Genomic DNA, 21481 nt, shown 5'->3' on the forward strand with positions numbered 1-21481 from the left:
CCTATGCCTTCTGAGATCCGTCTAGGTGCTTTAATGGAGCAGAAAAAGTGGCGAATACAGGGACATGCAAACTGATGGTAAGATTTTTGTTTGATGATAGAACTGGGCAGAGGAGACATTTGAGAGTCGCTATTTTTATGACATCTAAGTTTGCTTAACATGCAAAAAGATGAGCCTCCCCAGGCCCCCTTCCCGCTCCCCCCCCCACCTATCACTTTAATTGTATCACACTGAATACACACTTTTCTTCTGCTAAAGATATGAGGATACACAGCTAACCCACCTAATGACATTCCTGCCAAAGTGGGCACAGATGATTCCTTGCAGATAAACATCTGAATTTCCACAAAAGGCATTAGAGTCCTTCCATGGAAGCACCAGGCAGGATGGGCTGGGGGGTCCCTGCAGAAAGGCATCATCCTGGGTTGAGCCTACTCAATGTTTATTATACACTCAAGTCTCCGAAACTAACAATATATACTTATTTTAAATAAGATAATTGTGTGATTGAGTTTTGCTTTTTTTTTTTTCTTTAAACTCCCCCTGGTTGCAATCTAGTTTATCTACCACTTATTCAAAATTTCTCTGGAAGAGACCTATTTTGAAAGAGACTCGGAGAACAGCAGCAGTTAAGATTTAAGCCCGGATAAAGGCTCACTTTTCATTCATAGTCAGAGCCTAAATGTGCTCTTCTTGTACCTAAACAGATAATAAGCACTGAACACACTCCCCTCCTTGACACAGCACACTGAGACTAATCACACATAATTGGAGAGGAGGAGCAGAGGGCTGGGCACGCTATTGTGTCCAGAGGACAAACGGTCAGTTTATGAGGCTTTGGGCTGATGTAGTCATTTCTTATACATCTATAGGGAAAAAAAACATCCTGTTCAAAAAGAAATAAATAATGAGAGTGAGAGAGAGAGACAGCAAGAGATGATTGTTTCACTGAAACAATGAATTGGGACATCTGAAAGATGGGGCTTATTTATTTATTTACTTAACCAGAAAAGAAGGGTGACGTTTTCTGTATTTACAGATTTAGACTACCATTACCAAACAGAACAAAGACAATTTAAAAAGTGGGGGAGGAAGGGAAGGTGGGAACCATCAAAAGAAAATCTGCTTTAGAGAGAAAAATATTTAGACTGCTCACAAGTCCAGTTCTGATCTCAGATAGGCTGCTGACACACGGAACACACACAAAGGTTTGGTGCAGAAGAGCAATAAGCTGCCTGAAGACGAAAAGGTGAACGAGCTGGTGGGGTCGCCCAGGAGTGGTGTGTGTGTGTGTGTGTGTGTGTGTGTGTGTGTGTGTGTGTGTGTGTGTGTGTGTGTGTGTGTGTGTGTGTGAGGGTGGGTGGAGTCCCAGAACCAAGATTTGGAATGTGGAAAAGTAGGTGGGGCCCTGAGTCTCAGGGGACCCATGGCAGATTTCTCTTCTTGGGAAAATAATTTCCCGTACATCTGATTTTTTTCCTCTGTCTTCTATCCCGTTTTGGTTAAAATAAGCAGAAGGGGGTAGTGGAGATTTTCTTCATATATGTCCGAGTTTTCTTTTTTCAACTGAAAATAAGAGAAATACAAGGTAAGAGGAGTCAAGTGAAGGATTTTTATAAATTGATAATGTTAATTCTAACATGATGATGATTTTAACCTAAATATATAATTCGTGAAAAACCAATCACGTAAGAGCAACTCAACGTAGTTGGTGGTGGTACTGGCATGATGATGATATTAGAATAGGAATCTGAGGTTTTGTTTAATTTTGTTTTAGGAAAGGATTGGGTGATGTTTTCATAGGTACCCAAACTACACCATGCCTGAGGGAAAGGTGGGGGTACCTTCATCTTTCCTAGAATAGCATTGGGCAGGTGTCTACATCAGCCTGGTTCTCGATACACTAGTCAGTGCTACATCACTCTAGGCAGGCAAGAACGTTGGATGGACTGGAGACCATGGTAACATCTGGGCACTGGGACAGGTTTGTGGGGCCTCGGACATTTCAAAGGCTGTCAAGGTCCTCCTTGGGGGTGGGGTGGGGGTGATAACAGCAATGAGTAATTCAGGATATTACCGTCACTCCCAGGAACATATTCTAACAGAACACCAACCCCTGACGGTGCTGAGATGAATTTCTGAGGAACTTTTGTGATACAATTTCCAACCAATCTCCGTACTAAAGCAAACTTCCTGGTAAATGAGTGTGGGGGGTACACTTTATCCCCTCATTTGGCTAGAATAAATCTGACAGTCACATTTATATTTGTTCTAGCAAATAGCAGTTTGTTTCCTCCTCCTCCTTTGTGTGTGTGTGTGTGTGGGGGGGCAGGGTTTCTCTGTGTAGCCCTGGCTGTCCTGAAACTTGCTCTGTAGATCAGGCTGGCCTGGAATTCAGAGATCCGCCTGCCTCTGCCTCCCAAGCGCTGGGATCAAACCTGGCTAGTTTGTTACTTCTAAACACAATAGAGTATGAGTTGGTATTTTTGAGCCAATTGTTATTTTTAATTTATAAAGAATCAGAAATCTTTCTTTTCACTATACTGGAAAGCAATTCTTTTATTACCTCAAATCAATCACCACTACCTACCTTAAAACATCCCATGAACGGCTCTCCTATTACATTCTGCTGGGTTTGTCTGTTAGGGATACGTTCACTTGCACCTCCCTTCTAAATCCTACTCCAAAATGGTGACACATCTTCACTATTAAGGACAAGAGCCACCTTCTCCGCTGGGACCTTTCTAAGCTAAGAACAGGTGGTGGGGTGCTCACTGATGTGACTTCCTTTTGCTTTCTTAGATGCCGGCTCACACATGACGAGTTGTCCACTTAGAATGGAGCGTGAAGAACTGTTTGTCTCCAGTGTATCGACAGTGTTCATCGCTCTCTGGTCTGATCATCACCACCATCATCACAATTCGTGAAACTGGCTTCACCAACTCCGATGCCCATGCCCTCTCACTGTACATACCTCAGCCACGCATGGCCCTAGCAATAGAACGCACACATGGAAACATTTCACCGAGAGGAGAGGGGCCATGATAGCTAAATCTTTCCTCAGGGACTGGGGATAAGGGAAAGTTGAGTACCCCGAGCGAGTCAGCTGCCCTCCTCCCTGACAAGGCACTAATATACACAGCCTCAAATGAGCTCTTTATAAAGTCCCTGAGGTAATATATGGGATAAATAATTCTTCTGTAAATATGGTCTAGGAATCACTCTTAACTTGAATTCTGTGCTGACCTCTGGAGGCCAAAGCGGAGGTCTGGCTGCTGGAAGGGGCCAGGGGGCCAGCCTGGTCCTTCCTTTGAGCCTTTCTGAAAACTGGGGGCTGGGGGTGGGGGTGGGACTCCCCATCTCACAAACAGTAACACCCACCCAGCTATCTCTGAACCAAGTAAATCTGTTACAGGAGAGTCCCTGAACACACACGAAGCTGTTAGGAAATACTGGCTTGGATTGGGGGAAATGTTATAAGGCTGAAGAAAATTTCATTTACCCAGGCTGTACTTCTTTGCTCAATTAATAATTATAATTTTAAGGAGTAAGAAAGCACCTTGAAAAAAAAAAGGAACAAAAAAGCAAATTGTGAATAAAACAATTTTTCAATTTCATAGGTTAAAACAGGGTCTTTGAGGACCGCACTAAATTATAGAGCTGTTATTAGCAGCATTGTGCACTACTTCACAATTGGATGTAACACACTCAGCCTTACTACGGCAGGTACAGCAGAGGGAGCGGACTTCAGACTGTTTACCCTTTACAGTATCCACAATTATCCACAGCACACCACACAGATTACAAGCACCAGCCACTTGTGAACAGATAAGCGGAAGCGCAATATGGCCGTGCATTTCACACAATGTACCGACTTCACGGCCCAAGCTCCCCGCCCCCCCTCCCCCTTTTTCCTCCTGGGCTAAGTACAGTACAAACACGTAGAGGATAAAAATCTCCAGTGGTTTTGCCAAAGTCCAAAAACAAAACCCCAAACTCATGGCTCGTGAAATTCTATTTCGAAAGAGTATTCCAGCGGCTTCATGGGCTCCTTTCAAGGCAGCGCTCGCTCGATCTGAACCGAGGCTCTCTCTCCCTGGCTAAGCCACTCGCTCTCCTTACAATCTTGTGTCTTAGGGGGTTGCACCCCACCATGGGGTAGTAATGTTTGAGTCTCAGCCTGGAGGGGCCAGGACGAGGCTGAGGAGGAGAGAGAAGGGTTTTATTATTTTATTTTATTTTATTTATTTTTTTCCTTCCTGTTGCCCGGACAAACAGAAAGGCACGGTTGTGGCCGCCTGGGTCCTGAGCACGCCGGCTGCACCGTGTGGGCACGGCTTAACAAAAGCACGGGCAGAAAGTGCAGAATGGCACCGTTTTGATTACAGGCTTGCTTTTTAACGGAAATAAAATTTCACAGTTAACAATGAGAGGTGAAAAGTTTAAGAGGCAAAAGCTGTTCCTCCTGATCGCTGACTGTTAATCAGCTTCATGGGTGGTTGCCTAAATCTGTAGATTTTTTTTTTTTTAACCTCGCACTACTGCCAAGATTGTAACTAATTTTTTCCCCTGTTGTAAGGGGAGGGGTGAAAAACTCGGCATAGAAGGCAGCTGTGTATGAGTGACGTGAGGTACTAACGCAGAGGGCAAAATTAAAATTCATGAATCTCTTCACAACCATTTGTGTAACAAGATTAAGACGGGACAGCGGAAAAGAGCGGCATTATCAGGCGTCTTACAGTCCTCCAGCTGCTTACCGCTCTATTCCAACACAGTAGGGCTAAGAGGATAACACGCAGCCCGAAGGGAAACGCGGCTCCTCCGATGGGGAGCAGGCGCGGCCCAGGGACGGTGGGCTTTGGCCAGAGATGCAGGGGGAAGAAAGCTGATTGCCGCTCAGGATGGAAAACTTTTAAGCCCTGGCTATTAGCAGGGCGGCCAACAAAAGCCGCCAGGGCAGGAGGTTTCCGCACCGAGCCGGCCCTCAGCTTCCTGGAGCTGCGTGGAGGTGGCAGGCACAGGGCACTGCCTTTGGCCTCAAGGCTTGGGTTGAGACTCATGGTCTCGGTGAGCAGGCACAGGGGCGTCCCCTACTCACTCCACCTGGCCGGCTGGTGTGTGTGTGTGTGTGTGTGTGTGTGTGTGTGTGTGTGTCTGTGTGGGGTGTGTGAATCTGCTGAAAAAAGGGACACAAGGAATGAGCATCCTTATGCTAGAAGCAGGATGTCAAACTAATTGAAACAGTTCTCATTAAAAACACACACACACACACACACACACACACACACACACACACACACGGAGTCCTATTTATTTATTTATTTATACCTTTGACCCAGGACTGCATAGTACGGCGCCTGGGTTCTACTTCCTGCAAACATTCATGCAGGTTCACCCAACAGCCACAAGGAAGACTACTTGTGAGCCCATTGTCAGCAAGGGGAGGGATTTGACTTGTAAGGAAACCTAAGGCCACTTAATTATTTAAAGGGATGTATTTATGTGTGGGCCAGTTAGTCAGTCAGTGGTGCCCTACCGAGTACTACTTGGGCACAGTACACAATAGAGATGCTAGAAACATGTTGAGAGGTTTTTTTTTTTGTTTTTTTTTTTTTCTGAATGCGCTGAGCTTGGCAGGATAGGGCGCAGCCCTGGAAACCAGAGGAGGGGCTGCCCTCCGCTAGAGTCTGACACTCAGGTTCTAGACAAAGGAGAGGTACCAAGGACTCAGGGGCCTTGCTTGTCCCATCGTACTTCAGATGTTTCAGAGAGGAGACAAGGGGTCTCAGGGGACGGTGCCAAACATCCTTGCTGGTGGAAAGACCCACACCTTCGATCTCCTAGGCTGTCACTGAGGAACTAAAAGCATCTCTGGTTCTTGGGGGCAAGTCGATGTCACGGCATCAGAGCGGCGTCAGCTGATCCTTGTAGTTCCAACCTGACCCTGGAGAGAAGGCCACCTCGTTCCTTTGGTGAAAGGCACTCAGGAGGCCAGGAGAGACACTCTCCCCATCGGGTACCCCCCCCCCAAGCTCTTCCTTTTGTTCTGGGGACAGGGTAAGGGAGGGGCAGGAGGCATCATTCTGGAGAAGCAGGTAAGATGTGAATAACTTGTCACTGGGTTCCTATTTTCTGATTGTAAGCCATGGGTCTGATTCTGCCAGTGAGAGGATGCCATTAACTTTCAGCTCTCCAAGCATCATCCACTCCCACCTCCACACATAGGCTACAGGGAGCCCCAGTGACACAGAGAAGGCAACCCATTTCCGGGAAGTGAGAATAAGGGGCCGTTCTCTTGCTTGGAAGATCGGACCCGTTTTGCATATAAGTTTTCAGGAGCCAACCCATTTCAACATTATATCACCAGTCTGAGCAATAAAGAAGGCTATTCACATTGTCTCGGGAGAAAATTAAGGTCAGGTTTTTCCTTTTCTGCAGTCATGGCTTGTGAAAGCATGCCAAGTCAGGGTCTCTCACCATGGGCAAATGAGCTCAGCAAAGGGAGATGTCTGCAAGCCACAAAATTACACAAGAAATCTGCATTAGGTTAGTCCCTGTGACAGGCACCAGCCCACATGAGAATCCTAAAAACTTTTCCATGAAATACTCGCCTCTTGGTGTCCTATATTGCCCTATGCCCATAAATAATAAAAAGGCTGATAACATTGCTTTATGTAAGCAGGCTTAGAAATCACTCTCAGATAAGTGCTTTTGACCTAAATCTTGTAGCGCCTCATCCTGACATCTAACCTCACAACTGTGAAATTCTGTATGAGATTTAACAGTCTCAAACTGTCAACTGACCCAGCCATAAAGCAAGCAGAGATAAAGATTTACAGTCCAACATGATACAATTAGACATTCACCTTCTATTTATTTCAGCGCAGCTAAGCGTTTAACCTACTTAAAAGCCCAAGGTTTTCATTAGAACACAAATGCATTTTGTCATTCATTCTAAGCCGCCTCCTCTTGCATCTTGCAAATTAGTCCATTATGAATGAAAAAGATTAGTTTGTTTCAGAGAAAGGGGTAAACAGGCATGGTTTCTGTAAAATCCTCCTAGACATGCACAGATAAAAGATGGCTTTACCACACAAAATAATCAGATACAAATAGCTGTGTGGAAGCAACTCACCTAAAGAGTACTTTAATCAAATATTTAGGTTACCTGCCAAAAAGACCATGATCTCTTCAAAAATGCAATGCGGATTAAAGTGTTATCTAGCACAAGCAGAAAACTAACCTTGGAGTGGAAGTTTGAAATGTGTTCATCATAATTTTCATGTCTTTGGAGAGAGAACCCGGCTTTTTCAGCTAGATTGCAAAACTGGTTGAATGTATTCCCTCGGCGTGGGGCAAATACCATTGCTTTCCCCTAGAACATTAAAAAAAGAAAAAATTCACACAGTTTAAAATTGGAAGGCAACCAAACACAGCAGACATGAAGTCAAAGCATTCATCTCCTCTAAGGTACAGAAACTTAACTGTTCTGGAGACATTTAAGCAGGAAAGACACTCACAGGGAGAATCATTCAAGGGCAGATCAAGAAAAGAATATCTCATACTCAAATGGCCGTGCTATATTGTATTATTTCCAAATAATGCATATGTAATAAACAAAATGTGGTTGGGAGCTGCCATTCTAGACAATGTATGACATGGATATTAGAGTCTGGGGTGGCTCCCATCGCCCGTGACGACTCCTTCATACCTCCCAACACAGTTCCAGAGCACATGGTAACCAACGTCTCTACAGTTGGTTGATTACACCCTGAAGTTAGGTGCCGAGCTACTCTCCATAGATGAGTGGTGGCCACAAGACATGCTGGAGCGGTCTTAAGTTTCAGCCCTGTCCCTGGCCTTTTCTGTGACTTTCCTGGTCTGGACCAAGGTTCCAAAATTTAGGTTCCCATCTTCAATGAATCCCTCGAAAGGTCCACTGCAACAGCAATCAAATGAAAGCGGTACCACGTACGTAGTAGGCAGGCATTTCTAAACAGCCACACAATCTGAAGACAACTGGGGCCCTGAGGAGGACCTGAGTAAAATGTCCACTGGACTTCAGAAGGCCAGTGTGACAAGACATTCCACAATGACCCTTTACTAATAACTGGGTGCGTGTGGACTCCCTCTTCCCCTGACATGTATACAGAATGACCAGGTTTCCCAATCTTATTTTTCTCCCCATTAAACAAAAACAGATACCTATATGCTTCTGCTAATTCCATGCTTATAGCTGTCATCGAATTGCCACCCCAGGCTCTGAGGGAATTATGAGATATATTCCAGTTCCTTTTGTTGTTGTTTGCTTGTGGCAGGGTCTTGTTATGTAGCCCAGGCTAGCCCCGAATTTGTGTCCCTCCTGCCTCTACTTTCTGAGGTCTGCAGTTGCAGGCATGAGTTACCATGCCTAACTTATTCTGGTTTATTATGACAGAAAGTTTTCACTCATACCTACCAGACATTTATTGGTACGGGAGTGTGTCAGACAATGGGCTCATCATCTACACAAACATCATCTCTAGTCTCCAACCTGTAAAAGTATCCTCAGGCCCGTTTTATAGGGATGCTCAGAAAGTTGGATAACTGGCCAAGAGGACACAACCCAGATTTGATTAGAAGCTCATCATCCTGACTTCAGCATGGGTGTCCTTTCTCTCTATTCCTCTGTCTCCCTATTAGCCACAGCGACACCAATGACCCCCTACCACTGAGCTGGCTGCTTCGCAAATGCTCTTTAGTCCCTTCGACGCTGTTCTCCACTGCCTTGTAGATTAGACATTGCACTTTGCAGAGGAGTAAACCAGCAGGGGAAGGTTTGAAAAACAGTAGGAACCATGGGGTGGAAAGAATCCCAGACTTAAACACCGATCCTCGCCATGAAACAGCTGCGGCATCTTAGGACGACCAGAACCACACCATCCAACCAAGAGCTGGAAGGGATGTTAAAGCTGGTGTCGTCTGATCCCCTGATTCTGCACACAAGAACCTGCAGCCTCCTCCCCCAACTCAGCTGACCTGCTGCAAGTGACTAGTCACAGTCTTATACGCGAGGCCCAAAGACAAGCTTACATCTGACGAGCTATTGTCTTCGTTTCTTTTTTTGTTCATCCAGCAAGCTGTGAGGCTCAAATTGGCAATGGGCAAGGCCACAGGGAGTGTCTTGCCCAACTTTAGGACCACATCCCACTCGTGCTGCATGCTTCCCACGAGTGGATGTGAAAGAAGATGCATAATTATGAATGCAACTACATGATTGAATACTTTATAAGGCAGTCTAGTTAATAAAAAATCTCGTTTATTTTACTCTAGAGAGCCTCCTATTCTTACAGAGAAGTCGCGTCTCTACGCCCCCTCCGCCTCTCTTCGTGTAAGTTAGATTTTACTTACCAGTACACTTGCTCTGGCACCATTTAGGTGTTTTCACACTGGGGTGACACAGACATCATATTATATCAGCACACCAGGCACATTAATTACAGTTTTGGATCCATGGGTCATGTCGTCTAACTTTAAGTTTCTAGTTACACTGCTTTGTCCAATATAATTTCCATCAGAGCAGTGGTTCAAACTAGGGCAGCTCTAATTAAGTTCCGAGTAGGAGAGTGAATGCGTCACTAGCATTTTTTGAATATAATATAACTACACGGTCTTTTGCCCTTCTTAGTCCTCAGAGGAGTTACTCATGGTCTGAGCTAGATCATATGCAGTCTTTCGTTTTGTATCTAATGAAACATGAAACCCAAGCACAGCTACGCTAGGTAAGTAGACTTCTGCGATGTTCATTTCAATAGACTGTCCTAAATGCGAGTAGTTTTAGATATATGAGACGAGATGCAGAGAGATGCGCGTTTGAGAGTGTTGCACCTGACTCAAGTATGCTGCGCGAGCCAATCAATATAACAATAAGGCAAGTGAGATAGATCATGCACTATGGTCACTTCATCTAAACTACATCTAACTAACTTATCTTCACCAGGTAGGTGATCTGCTCTGTGCAATATGATGTTGCATGATGTATTTATGGGCTATTCTATTCATGAGAGTGCATACTTCCCACAAGTCTCACGAGATAAGGCTCACCTGGCGCACCACTATCCTATGATAGGCCGTCCCTGGTATGCTCTCCTCCTCCTCGCTTATGTTTCTTTCCTGCAATCCCCTCTTCCTTTCCTCTGTTTCAGTGGGTCTCAGTTTCCCCTACTACTCCCTAGCGACACAATATTACCCTCACGAGACAATAGGTGAGCACACAGAGTACAGCACCCCTTCCTCTGCGTACGGAAACCGTCGATCACCACAACTCACACATCTATCACACAACACCCACACACACACACACCCCCCAGTCGACATCCTCATAATGCTACCTCATCATCATAGCCTCAGAGCATCTCACAGCCTACCATTCTGGAGTTGCATAATGCGCTGACTCCTTCTTGGGATTGCACACTCCATAGATCACAGCAAGAGGGCCTCTTCCAATCCAGCAATCTATGGCACCGCCTCACTACCTCATGCGCATTCACATAGAAACGCATAAGAGCAAGGATAGGAGGGGACCTCGAGTCAATATGTGTGGACTGGGAGTAGAGATGAAAAGACCAAAGATCGCACAGTGGGTGTGCCTACGCGCAATTATACCCCAACAACACCAGCCAGCTTCGTCAGGAGGCCAGAGGCATGGATAGAAGAAAGCCACATTTTTCGATTGGCTTCACTTTCTTGTGAAAGGAGTTATATGTTTTCAGAGCGGATACGAGCCTGCTGTCTACATAACGATGGAGAGCCATGCTGCTCTAGCCGACTAAGGAGCAGCGAGCTTGCCAGATGACAGCAGGACTCGCTAGTCATCCACAACCCCTCACTCCCACAAAAGACCAGAGGAAGAAGACCTAAAAACAAGATACAAGATACAAGAAGAAGGAGCCATCACTTGAAACTTTGATACGTGTGTTCTATCGGTCTGCGTGTAATATTGATCCATCTATGACATAAAAAACGTCTATTACAGATTTTGGAGGGTTACAAGCTAATCACTCTCCAGCCGCCCCATTGCTAAAGACAGTAGTAATCTCGCACAGCCCATCGTGGTTTAAGTGCAGTGCCGTCTCTGCCGCCGATGCCTATAATGGCGTGGTTTTCAAGGCACCCTGCCTTCCAGTTCTCACGTTCTAGGGCTTATACAAGCATGGCTTTTTGAAGGAAGCCAACGAGAGCGTTACCAGCTTACAATCTTCCTAGCTAGGAAAACACAAACAAATGGATCTCAAGAAAAACAAGTATTAGATTTCAAATTAGTCCATTCCTTAGGAAAAAATTACTATATTCTCATGGCGCTCATCTGCCACCCTCAATGGTCCTGCAAGTCGCTCTCCTCCAAGTGCGAGCATTCAGCTGCACAGTAGTCTCTATTTCTACCAGTTTTTAATTACACTCAGATAACCACCATGAAACACTCAATGAATTTGTAAAAATGGCGCCTGATGAAGCACAAAATAATTCAGAGGAATTCACCTTAGTAATCACCATAAAAAACGATCTAGGTTATAGAGGAGAAGTTTCTCATTCAGCATCACAATAAGCCAACTGTTTACATGAGTGATGTGATCTTTAAAAAAAAATTTAAGCATGCGCTCTTTTTCCTGCTCGGTCACCTGCTCCAGTGCTTCAGGTATTAAAAGGTCACACGGTGGGAAAATAAGGGGTCTTCAGGACGTTACACACCTTTAATCTCTCACGGAAAGACAACGGTACCAGCGCTTCGAAATGCCCTCGCCTCCCTCGCTCTTCCAGCAACAGCATATGTGAATTAGCAGCAGAGATCCTCTGGAAGTACATGTCCAAGATAGTCCAGCACGTCTTATTGGGTGTTTAAGCATAGTATCTCGTGAGTTCTCAGATGAAATGAGTATGCCCTTCACCCACTCTTCTCCGTGTGCTCAATCCTTTCACACGAGACTCCACTCTTCTCTTCTCTTTTCTCCGTCCTCCTTTTGCGCGGCGTGTCCTCTGCCACTAGCTCTTTTTCAGAGGCTCCCCGGGCTTCTGTCTTAAAAAAGGATTACATGATACGTATCGACGAATTCAGAAAATACACCTCTGAGTGCTTGGAGAGTGTGTGACTCTCGAGAATTTGCACCTTATGCTTCAACTATCATGATTTTATAGCGAACCTATTCTATATTCTTTGTGTTCTCCTAACGATATAAGAGTGTATGCGAGAGCAGTTCCCCTATAATAGATGTCAAAGGTGATCGACAAGCACACCATCTTTCCGTATATGAAGATGGGACCCCTAACTCATGGACACTCGATAGATCAATGATAGTTCTGCGTATTGTGATTCTGTCTAAGAACCTAAATATCTCTTATCAACCAATTCTGTCTGCAGACGGGAAAAAAAAAACCGTAAACAGACCCGAGAAGCTCACAAACTTAGAAACAAAACCTCTGAGAACAATACAAACATCACAGCCCACCATCATCAATACACGTTCCCAACCACACAGAGCAGGGAACCAAAATGTGGTGTGCTTTTCCCAAAACACGTTACACCAAAAAAAAACCTGTGTTCTCGCATTGAGCAGATCTGCCCTATTCGGTGTCTTTTCTTTCTTCTATTCTTCTCACACTTGTTTTCCCTCGTCGCACTCTCTTTTTCTTCTCTCATTTCTTCCCTCACATCATCTCTTCCTCTTGCTGTCCGCTTTTCTTTCATCAGATGCTGGCTTCTCAAGAACATCCATGATACTTGTCGAATCTCCTCGCGTTATCTCCTCTGGTTGTGTTCATCTTGTCCTAGAGAGGGCCTTGCCACCCCACACCTGGTAAGGCACCGTGGTGAACTTTCAACCTCAAAGCCCGTGCCCCCTGACTCTTTGCTAATTCTTGATACACATCTTGAACGCTTGTGCTGGCCTGGAATTGCCCATTGAGAAACGGTGGGCCATAGAAGACTTGGGGTGCTATATGGGACGCGCAGAGCAGCAAGTGCTCTTCCACAATTCCTAGCTTCTCCCTTGCCTTATATCCCTCCTGCCTTTGTTGCTCGCTCTGGAACCATGGCTTTTTCTTCGAACCTACGCCCTGACTTAGCTTCTAGCACTACTATGAAGATCTGAACATACGCATGACTTACGCCTTCCTGCTCTTTTTAAGAAGTCTGAAGGTCGATGCTCCTACTATACGAGTTTTGACAAAAGTCTACTCTACACTTCCTAAAGTCAGGCCTTCAGCGCGACAAAACCCACATAGTCCTGCACTTACTCTGAGCGATGCAGAGCAAACTAGTATACACACAATATGACCCAACTCAGCCCACGAACCCTACCTACAAAGAGTGTCAATCTTAATATAGCACAACCTCACTCAATCTAGCGTCACTAGCTGGCTATCTATCAGAGACTCATCCTAAGTTACAGCTGATGCTACTGCCTATGCTCATTCTTCCATGTCGAGCCCCTTGCCATTAAACTTGCACTAAATCTCTCTTCCCTCCGCTGCTTATACACGAACCTCTCTCCCAACACTCTTCTACCTAATTTCCGTCATCCATCTCTGTGTATCTTCTCTAGTCCACCACTGAGCACCCAGGTCAGACACCGTTGATACCTTTTTGTTCTGGCGGTGTTCACTGTTTCCACCTCCATCTCCAAGCTCGTCATTCCGACCCTCGCGCTGCGCTCTTCTAGTGGTCCCGACGGGCGGTTCCAGTGCTCGCGCTCGAGCACGTCCACTCTTGATCCCAGCTTGCTTCCTTGGTAGGTTCTTTATATTGTTTCTTACTCCATCCTCTTTCCAGCTCCATTTCTCAACAGTCCAAGAGACATGAAGAAATGAAACAATCCATGCCATAACTCTCTTTTCTGTTTGTTGTTCATTTAGTCTTTAGATGCTAATCTCATTTTCCATGCTTTCCTATAGTTTTAGAACGTTTCTCTTCCTTGCGGAATTTCTCGCGATCGCTGCCCTTCTGAAGAGCTCTCTTGCGCTCTTTTTTCTCACAACACACTTGTGACTGCCAGTATCCAGGCCCTACCTACATCTTGGCAGTATTCTGAGTTGGCCACGCCATGTTTTTTATAAACAACTTAGAGAAGAAGACACAGAGGCACCCTTCACAGCCATACAAAAATTAATCACATGTCACTACAACCATCCCCCTGTTATGGCGCTTCAGTCACACAACATATTACAGTGTTTAAGTTAAAAATTCCCAAGCATATTATCATACATCTAAGTTTTCTCGATTCCCAATTTTGCCTTCTTCGTCATACCTCGTATGGACTACCCAAGTTGCTTGACCAAGACAAAGAACTACACCATCGAGTGAATGCACATTTGCTAGTTCACTACCTGGAGCAGCGTCGCGCGTTCCTCTTATATCTTTTATCCTTTGTGTTTGTTTCCCAAGTACCATTTTCCCTCCATAGCAACTTTTCATGAAAACTTCTACGGTTTCTCCCTCCTTAGGTACTCTAGAGTCATCTCCTTTCGACGATACTTCTCTTCTTGTCGAATGGGCATAGAGCAAAAGCTCATATCTCTGAGAGACCTTCCCAAGGCCTCCATCCAGCCTGTGCTTTCTCCTGGCACTCTCTTCCTGGCCACGCTGTGTTATAATTGCCAGTGGCTCCTGTGTGACTCTGCTCTGTTATCGTCATGCCTTTACTCTAAGCGTTCCATCATCTCCTCTCTCTAGAATTTCATTTTTTCTCTCTACGCTCCGGACGCTCATTTTGTGTGCCTGCCGCATTGAGAAGTGCCAGGCAGGCCACGGTTTACTTTAGCAAGTATCTGATTTTGAATACAAACCACTGTTCCAAACCTCGCGCCCATTGATCGATTTTGGCATGCAGTGACTGAGGCCTTTTTTTAGAATGTCTCGGGATGGCTTTTGAATGGGTAGATGCCCATTAGTTGCGACAAGCACATATGCGCGATAAACGTAGGTAGAGAGATATTCATGTCTGCAGACTTTTTTAGTAGAGGTGTGAGTGCAGGATGCCGATAATGAGTTTGAACTGATCTGCTCTACAGTATATAGTATTGTTTGTTGTAAATATTATGGTAATTAGTCGAGAGGATGTGTACTATTACAGTGTTTTGCGTATGTGATCAGAAAGATATACAAGTCAAGCTATTTTGGTTCGAACAATAGAATAAAGCTCACCATCATTATGATATTCCTAATATACTTAGGGTTTTGTTTTGATATATGTTCTAGGCAGGCCTTGAAGCTTACCAACTTGTTGCCGGGCACCTGGATATACCTGTATTCTATGTTGGATAGGAACGAGAAAATGTCATTATAGTAAGCTTCATACAACTGTTTAAGAACCACACCAGGCTGATTTGCACGGACACCTTGGGTCGTGTTGTGTGCAGGCACTAGCTGTTTTGCCATCTCCCCCCACTAAATCTATGCGCAACGGCACCTACAACAATCTTCGAGATTCATATCAGAGCTGGGGTGGTCCCCGGAGAAAGCTGAGTCGTCGAGCCTCTATTATCTCTCTTGGTTTCGCTCTTACCTCAGAGATGAACGAGCCATCAGAGAGTACTCTGCGAAATATGTACTCATGAGTTCCTTCAGGCTTGTAGCAGATATGATCCTTGGTATATGCTTAACAGCACTCCAAGAGCCCCCTATGAATATACTACAGAAACTCTTCCCAGGGCTTGGGCTCGTTTCCTTCTTTAGCGCCTTTAAATACGCGTTCGAAGAGACTTTACTAGGAGACTCATCAATTATTGTTATTCCATTTCTGCGTAAACATTTTAATCTCCGCCTCAGGGTGTCTAGCAAGGGATGGCTAGAGGCGTTTGCCAGCGAGAGTGAGGCTGCTGGAGGCCTTGGACTCTGCCAGCAAGGCACTAAAGGGTGATGAAACGCTCTCAGAGGTAGTCCTCAGATCATACCATGGCTCCAGTCACTCACCACAATTCCCGTGTGAAATGGACACACACTAAAGCAAAAGAGTCACAAACAAAAACAGCAGTTTTGCGCAATATGAATCACCCTATCAGGTGGTATTACACTCACACGAACACTGAACACAAGAAGTCTCGAGGGGCACTCAACTACAAAAAATTGCATGCTTACATGCCATCAGGACTGTGAGTTAATTCAAACTCATGCGTCGAGACATCACACTGAACGACTAGGCAGGGCTCAGGATATGAGTCACATGGGTGAGCACGGACGACGTTGATTTCACAGGGTTTTAAGTGTCTCCTCATAAAAATAGCACGAGCGAACAGTAAAGGACTAGAAATGAGTTATCTTATTATTTCTATTATAATTAGAGCTATTAACCTATTGTCAAGCTGCCACCCTGGTGTTAGCACATGTGGTGGTGCACCTTAGTGGCAGACTGCGCGCGTTCTTATTACTACCATGTCCTTCCGTCACAGTATGGTGCCTATGAAGAGAGTTATCCGAAGAGAGGCATTGACCCAGGACCAAACGCAATTGAGGCCTCTGTGCCTAGCGCCCGGCCCTCTCTACTCCACTGTGACTGTTTAATGCCTCGCACGGCGGACGATGGCATGGTGCGATTGCTTGAGTTTGTGTAACCACGCCTGGAGCGACTCGCACGTGTGCTGGAGTACGGCAGTCCCGCGCCTGCCTCCTCGTCAATGCCTGTGTTGATCCCACCTACTTCCTTCTGTCAGCCCCGGCATGCCCCTTCTTGAAGAGCTACTTTTGGACAGAAGGCGCACTAAAAGAGGAATATTAGCAGATGTCATTTGCTGTTTGTGTCATTGGCTGTTCTCAATCTCCCGTCAGCTTCTCTACCAATAGACTCAGATTTGAAAACTATGAGCTTCGATCTTCTGTATTCTTAGTAATCTGAAGAATTGGCTTGTATCTGTCACACGACTATATAAAGTGAACAAAACAATGTCTCCAATGAGAAGCACCTCTATCCGCCCGCTCAATTCTCAATTCTTAACAGACTGCACGCGAGACGAGAAACCACTTATCAGCAGGGCAGAGAAGTGGAGATGTTGCTTCTTGGGATGAGTAAAATTTACTGATTTCAGGGTTTCTTGGGGGGGGGGGGGGTTAAGACAGGGATTTTTTTTAAAAAATATCTCTCTTTTCTAGAGAGTTTCTAAAAGTACTCTGACAGAAGCCAACTGTGTACGTAGTTTTCCTAGAGTTGAAGAAAATGTCCGTTTCAGGCTGGTGGCATTTTTTTTTTTTTAATTCCTTGATAGGAGCCCGGGCTTGGTGTGGTGACTCTCCAGGTTTTGGGGCTCTTTGGCTGAGGACTTGAGGTCAGCCTTAGGATCTGACATTGCTGTTGGGACAAGCCAGGGGTCCACCCGAGAGGCCAGACTCTATTTCCCCTCATCTATGACTCTTTGAGCATAAAAACAGAGCAGCAGGGAAAGACGCCCTCTTTGTCCGTCTTACTTGTTTTTAGACCCTCTGACCCCCAGATGCTGATTTGGTCGAATTAGAAATCAAGTAAAGACACACCTCAAAAGGACAGAGTTTGCTCCTTTCGTGGGCCTGACACCCAAACACTCATGTTGCAATTGATTTAACTCCCACTGAGTTAGCCTTGGCTCTCTTCCTACCTAGGGGGGCTGTATGTATAAAAAGTGTCCTCTTCACTCAGGAGGCGCTCCCCTGGGACTAGTCGGTGTCTGCTGTACTGGGGGCCACCGAGGAAAGCAGCAGGTGCGGATGGTTAGGTGCAGACATCCCCGAAGTCTGCATCAGGAAAAGAGCCTTTCCTTCCGGCCAGCCTTTCTCAATGAGCTCAGAAAGCGCCTCCTCTGACCTTGTCCCTGCTGTGGTCTGAAAGTCCCCAGGTCGTCCCTGTCCACAAGGAGAGGAGCACTCACATGCCCCGCCCAGAAGAACTGGCTCCTCTCCTTCTTCAGGAAGAGACTGGGGAGAAACAGAGGTTTCTAGAGGACGAAACCACCAGCCATAGAGGCCAGATGTGAGCCTACACTTTCCATTCCCAGAGCCTAACTATGCCAACCCTGGTAAGTGGGACTTCGGGTCCCGGAGCTGAGTGTGGGTGAGCTTGCATTTTCCCCTCACTGGGGACAAAAGGGGCCGTGGCAGGAGGCCTCAGGGCCTGGTACTGCTGAGCTGGACCTGCAGCTGGGCACACCGTCAGCCAGCCTGCCGTCTCTTCCTAGGACCGCTGTCTCCTGGATTAACCTCAACAGGCTGCTAGGGCAACAGCTGGCTGCCGTTACAGAGACTTACTGTCTTGTCATGTGGTCTAGGCAGGCCTTGAACTTGCCATAGAGTCCAGGCTGCCCTCAAACTCATAATCCCTTGTAGCATGAATCTTAAAGAGTCTTATTAATAAAATAAACCTGAGCCAGGTATTGGGGTGAATACTGGAAGATCAGAGAACCAGAACAAGCCACAGCTAACCTCACTTGGCCAACTTCTCAGCTGGTCTTGTTTCCTCAGACTGGATGCTTCTGAGTCCTCATCCAGAATGGGTCTCAGCTAAATTGCTGCTCAAAAGCCTGAAGCTTAACCAGCTAAAAGCTTAACCAGCCAAATGCTTCTAGTTTCTGGTCCTCACGCCTTATATACCTTTCTGCTTTCTACCACCACTCCCTGGGATTAAAGCCTTGCTTTATGGGATTAAAGGCGTGATGAGTCACCATGCCTGTCTGTATCCTTGAACACATGGATTTCTGCCTCTGGAATGCTAGGATTAAAGGCGTGTGCTACCACTGCCTATCCTTTATGTTTAATATTGTGGCTGCTCTGTCTCTGACCCCAGATAAGTTTATTAGCATGTACAGTATTTAGGGGAATACAATACCACAATCCCTCAGCCCCCTGAATAATGGAATTATAGGCATGTGCCACCACATCCCCTAGCTGCCTTGGTGAGGATTATCAATCCGGGTGGCTAGTAAGTAAAAATTATCCAATTTTTTTAAAATGCCTTCCAGCATTCTGGGTGCAAGTCCCCAGCCCCCACAGACCCGAGATTCTGAGTGGCAGCTTCAATATGTCCATATGCTATTCCTTATTCAGACTTCTTCTCTGATAGTGGCCCCCCTGAACTTTAAACTGGAACAGTCCGTGGCCTTGAGTGCCAGCAATCCTGTGAGGAGCCTAAGTCAGGTGTCCTACTCCTGATTTTAATGCTGCAGGCCGGGTTTGGCCTCAGCCTCAGCACGTAACATGTGGAGTGTCACCTGGTCCAGGGCTTGGCCCTATCCGTCCCTGCCAGAAGGTTAAGAACTGGCTGTCAGGCAGTGGGTTGCTGTCCTGGCTCAGAGGGGGCTGCTGTGTAGAACCACACTACAGAGAGGGAAGTGCATGGTTCAGGGTTTAACAGCCGGTACAGAGAGCCTCGAGAGATTCCAGTCCAATCTGCATTTAGGTCTATTCATAGCTTGGGCCGTTTCCTATTGTAAATCATGCAAATCTGCTGCAAAATGGAGTATTTGCCACCAATAGGCTTCGAAGGGGTGTTGGTGATGAGTGAAGTGCTGTGTGTGCAGTGTGAGAGCCGGGAGTCCTTGGAAGCATTGTGTTGATGTATGAGACATTTTCAGAGCGTCTTTGCAGCCGAGCATCTCAGTGCCCTCCCTGAGGATCCCGGTCTTGCAAATGCTTGCAAGCATCCTCCAAGGCTAACAGGGGAGATGAAGAGGCCCAGAAGAGGCCCGGCATTCCTCCGGCTGCCCTCAACTTGGGCGGCCTCCTCCCTGTGGCAGCGGCCAGCAGCGGCTTGGCACATGCCCCTTCCTTGCCTCGAGACCCTGCTCTCCACTTCACAAGCGGAATCGAGAAGGCCAATTTAATTGAATTGATTGCCACTTCCAAAGCTGCGGCTACTCCTCCGAGAGGCCTATTTAAAGTTTCTGAACTACAGAGAGATAACAAAATAAAAAGCAATAGTGTAAGGCAATGGATGATTATCAAATTGCTCTGGGAGCCTTCAGAGTGAGAAAGATATAAAAGGAAGATTGAAAGGTATTAGTCTATAAGTCTCACTGAGGTCACAAGGCTAGAGTCTTTCACAAAAGACTTCAGAAACAAAACTTTAGAAAATACACACACACACACACACACACACACACACACACACACACACAGCAGTCATATCAGATAACTGTGAGTTCTTATCTTCGATTACACTAAGACCATTAGCCTATTTTAAATTCCTGTGGCACAGTAAAGAGTCTTACATACTTACAAGATTTTTTTTTTTAATGCATGAGCTTTAAACTCGTTTTCTGACTTTAAATAGATGTATATTAACTCTCTGTTTAGTCTCCAGGACCTCCTAGCCTAGTATAACAGTTCAACCCAAATAAGAGTGGATACAAACTCTGTAATTTACTCACAGGCATAAATGGATATATAAATGTAAAAATGTGCACAATATTTTATGCCATGCTTGGCTTCATTGTGACCTAATATTTATAATATGTAAATAATGGCTTCCTTTTAAAGCAAAGAACTTTTAATACACAGATTCATCTGGAAGTCCTTTTTTCTTTGATATAAACAGAAATAAAAAGAAAAAAGTATTCTCATGCTACAAATAAATACCCCACGGCAAAGGTTACCACTGAAGGGATTTTAAATGACAGAAGTCAACAGAAAAATTTCAATATCATAATTCTACTTTAATATGAAGATATTGTTATCAAAGGGAAAGACTCCAGAAATTCTTTGATAAAAATCATCTCACACTATCTTTGAAGCAGTTTCATTTAATTTTACTACCCACAGTGTCCCTTATCAGAAGGCCAAGGGTAAGAAGTTTCCTAGTTATGATTAGGAAGGAATCTGGTAGATCAGAAGACCCAATTGAAGTTGGACATAATAAGTATTAAAGTATTACATGACATTAATCCTGCCATTCCATTACTCTCCCCATCTTTGTGCACAGACTAATTATTCTGTAGCCAGTATGCAGGAGAAAATAGAAACATACTTACTGTGGGCTGGAGTAATCTCTTTATTGCATCAACAAGGCTGACTCTGTACTGGTCCAGAAACAGGCTGACATTGAGAAGAGAGCAGAATCCAGATTAAACTGGGCCTCCAAGCTTAATGATACCAACAGTGATAAGCACAAGGCTAATTACACATTTTATACAACACTAAAGAATGATTGCTCCTTTCCATTCAAGGGTCTTGCTGGGGGAAATTTTAAAAGAAGATACTGGGAACAGAGTCATCCAATGAATGTCAGGCTGTCAACGTCAGGGTTCATACCTGACTCTGCTGTGTGAATGTCAAGGGACAGGCCCCAAGATGTTCTTTTCATGAGTGTCGTCTGGTAGAGACGGAACACTTGGTATACTTTCCCTTGTTAAAGCCCCGTTTCCAGTAGACCTGGACCCTCTACCCACCAGGACCACCGTGAGGCTGCACTCTGAAAGCAGACCACCAGTCCCGTGTACCCAAACCACCGTGGCAATGTTGGGGGTGAAGCAGGGTGGACCTTTGTGATTTCCA

The 21481-nt window shown here is 45.5% G+C and overlaps 1 protein-coding gene across 1 annotated transcript in view; it reads right to left on the reverse strand.

Annotated features, from left to right (window-relative positions):
- Nucleotides 1-971: 971 nt before the first annotated feature.
- Nucleotides 972-21481, reverse strand: part of Camkmt (calmodulin-lysine N-methyltransferase) — a 373033-nt gene continuing 352523 nt past the window's right edge. The window contains exons 9-11 of the mRNA XM_028892673.2: nt 20959-21022; nt 7244-7375; nt 972-1566 (exon numbers count right to left, since the gene is read on the reverse strand). Coding sequence (XP_028748506.1) covers nt 1489-1566; nt 7244-7375; nt 20959-21022 — 274 coding nt within the window. The 3' untranslated portion in view covers nt 972-1488. The remainder of the gene's footprint in view (nt 1567-7243; nt 7376-20958; nt 21023-21481) is intronic.

Source organism: Peromyscus leucopus, chromosome 22, assembly GCF_004664715.2.
Source record: "Peromyscus leucopus breed LL Stock chromosome 22, UCI_PerLeu_2.1, whole genome shotgun sequence".
NCBI classification, from domain to species: domain Eukaryota; kingdom Metazoa; phylum Chordata; class Mammalia; order Rodentia; family Cricetidae; genus Peromyscus; species Peromyscus leucopus.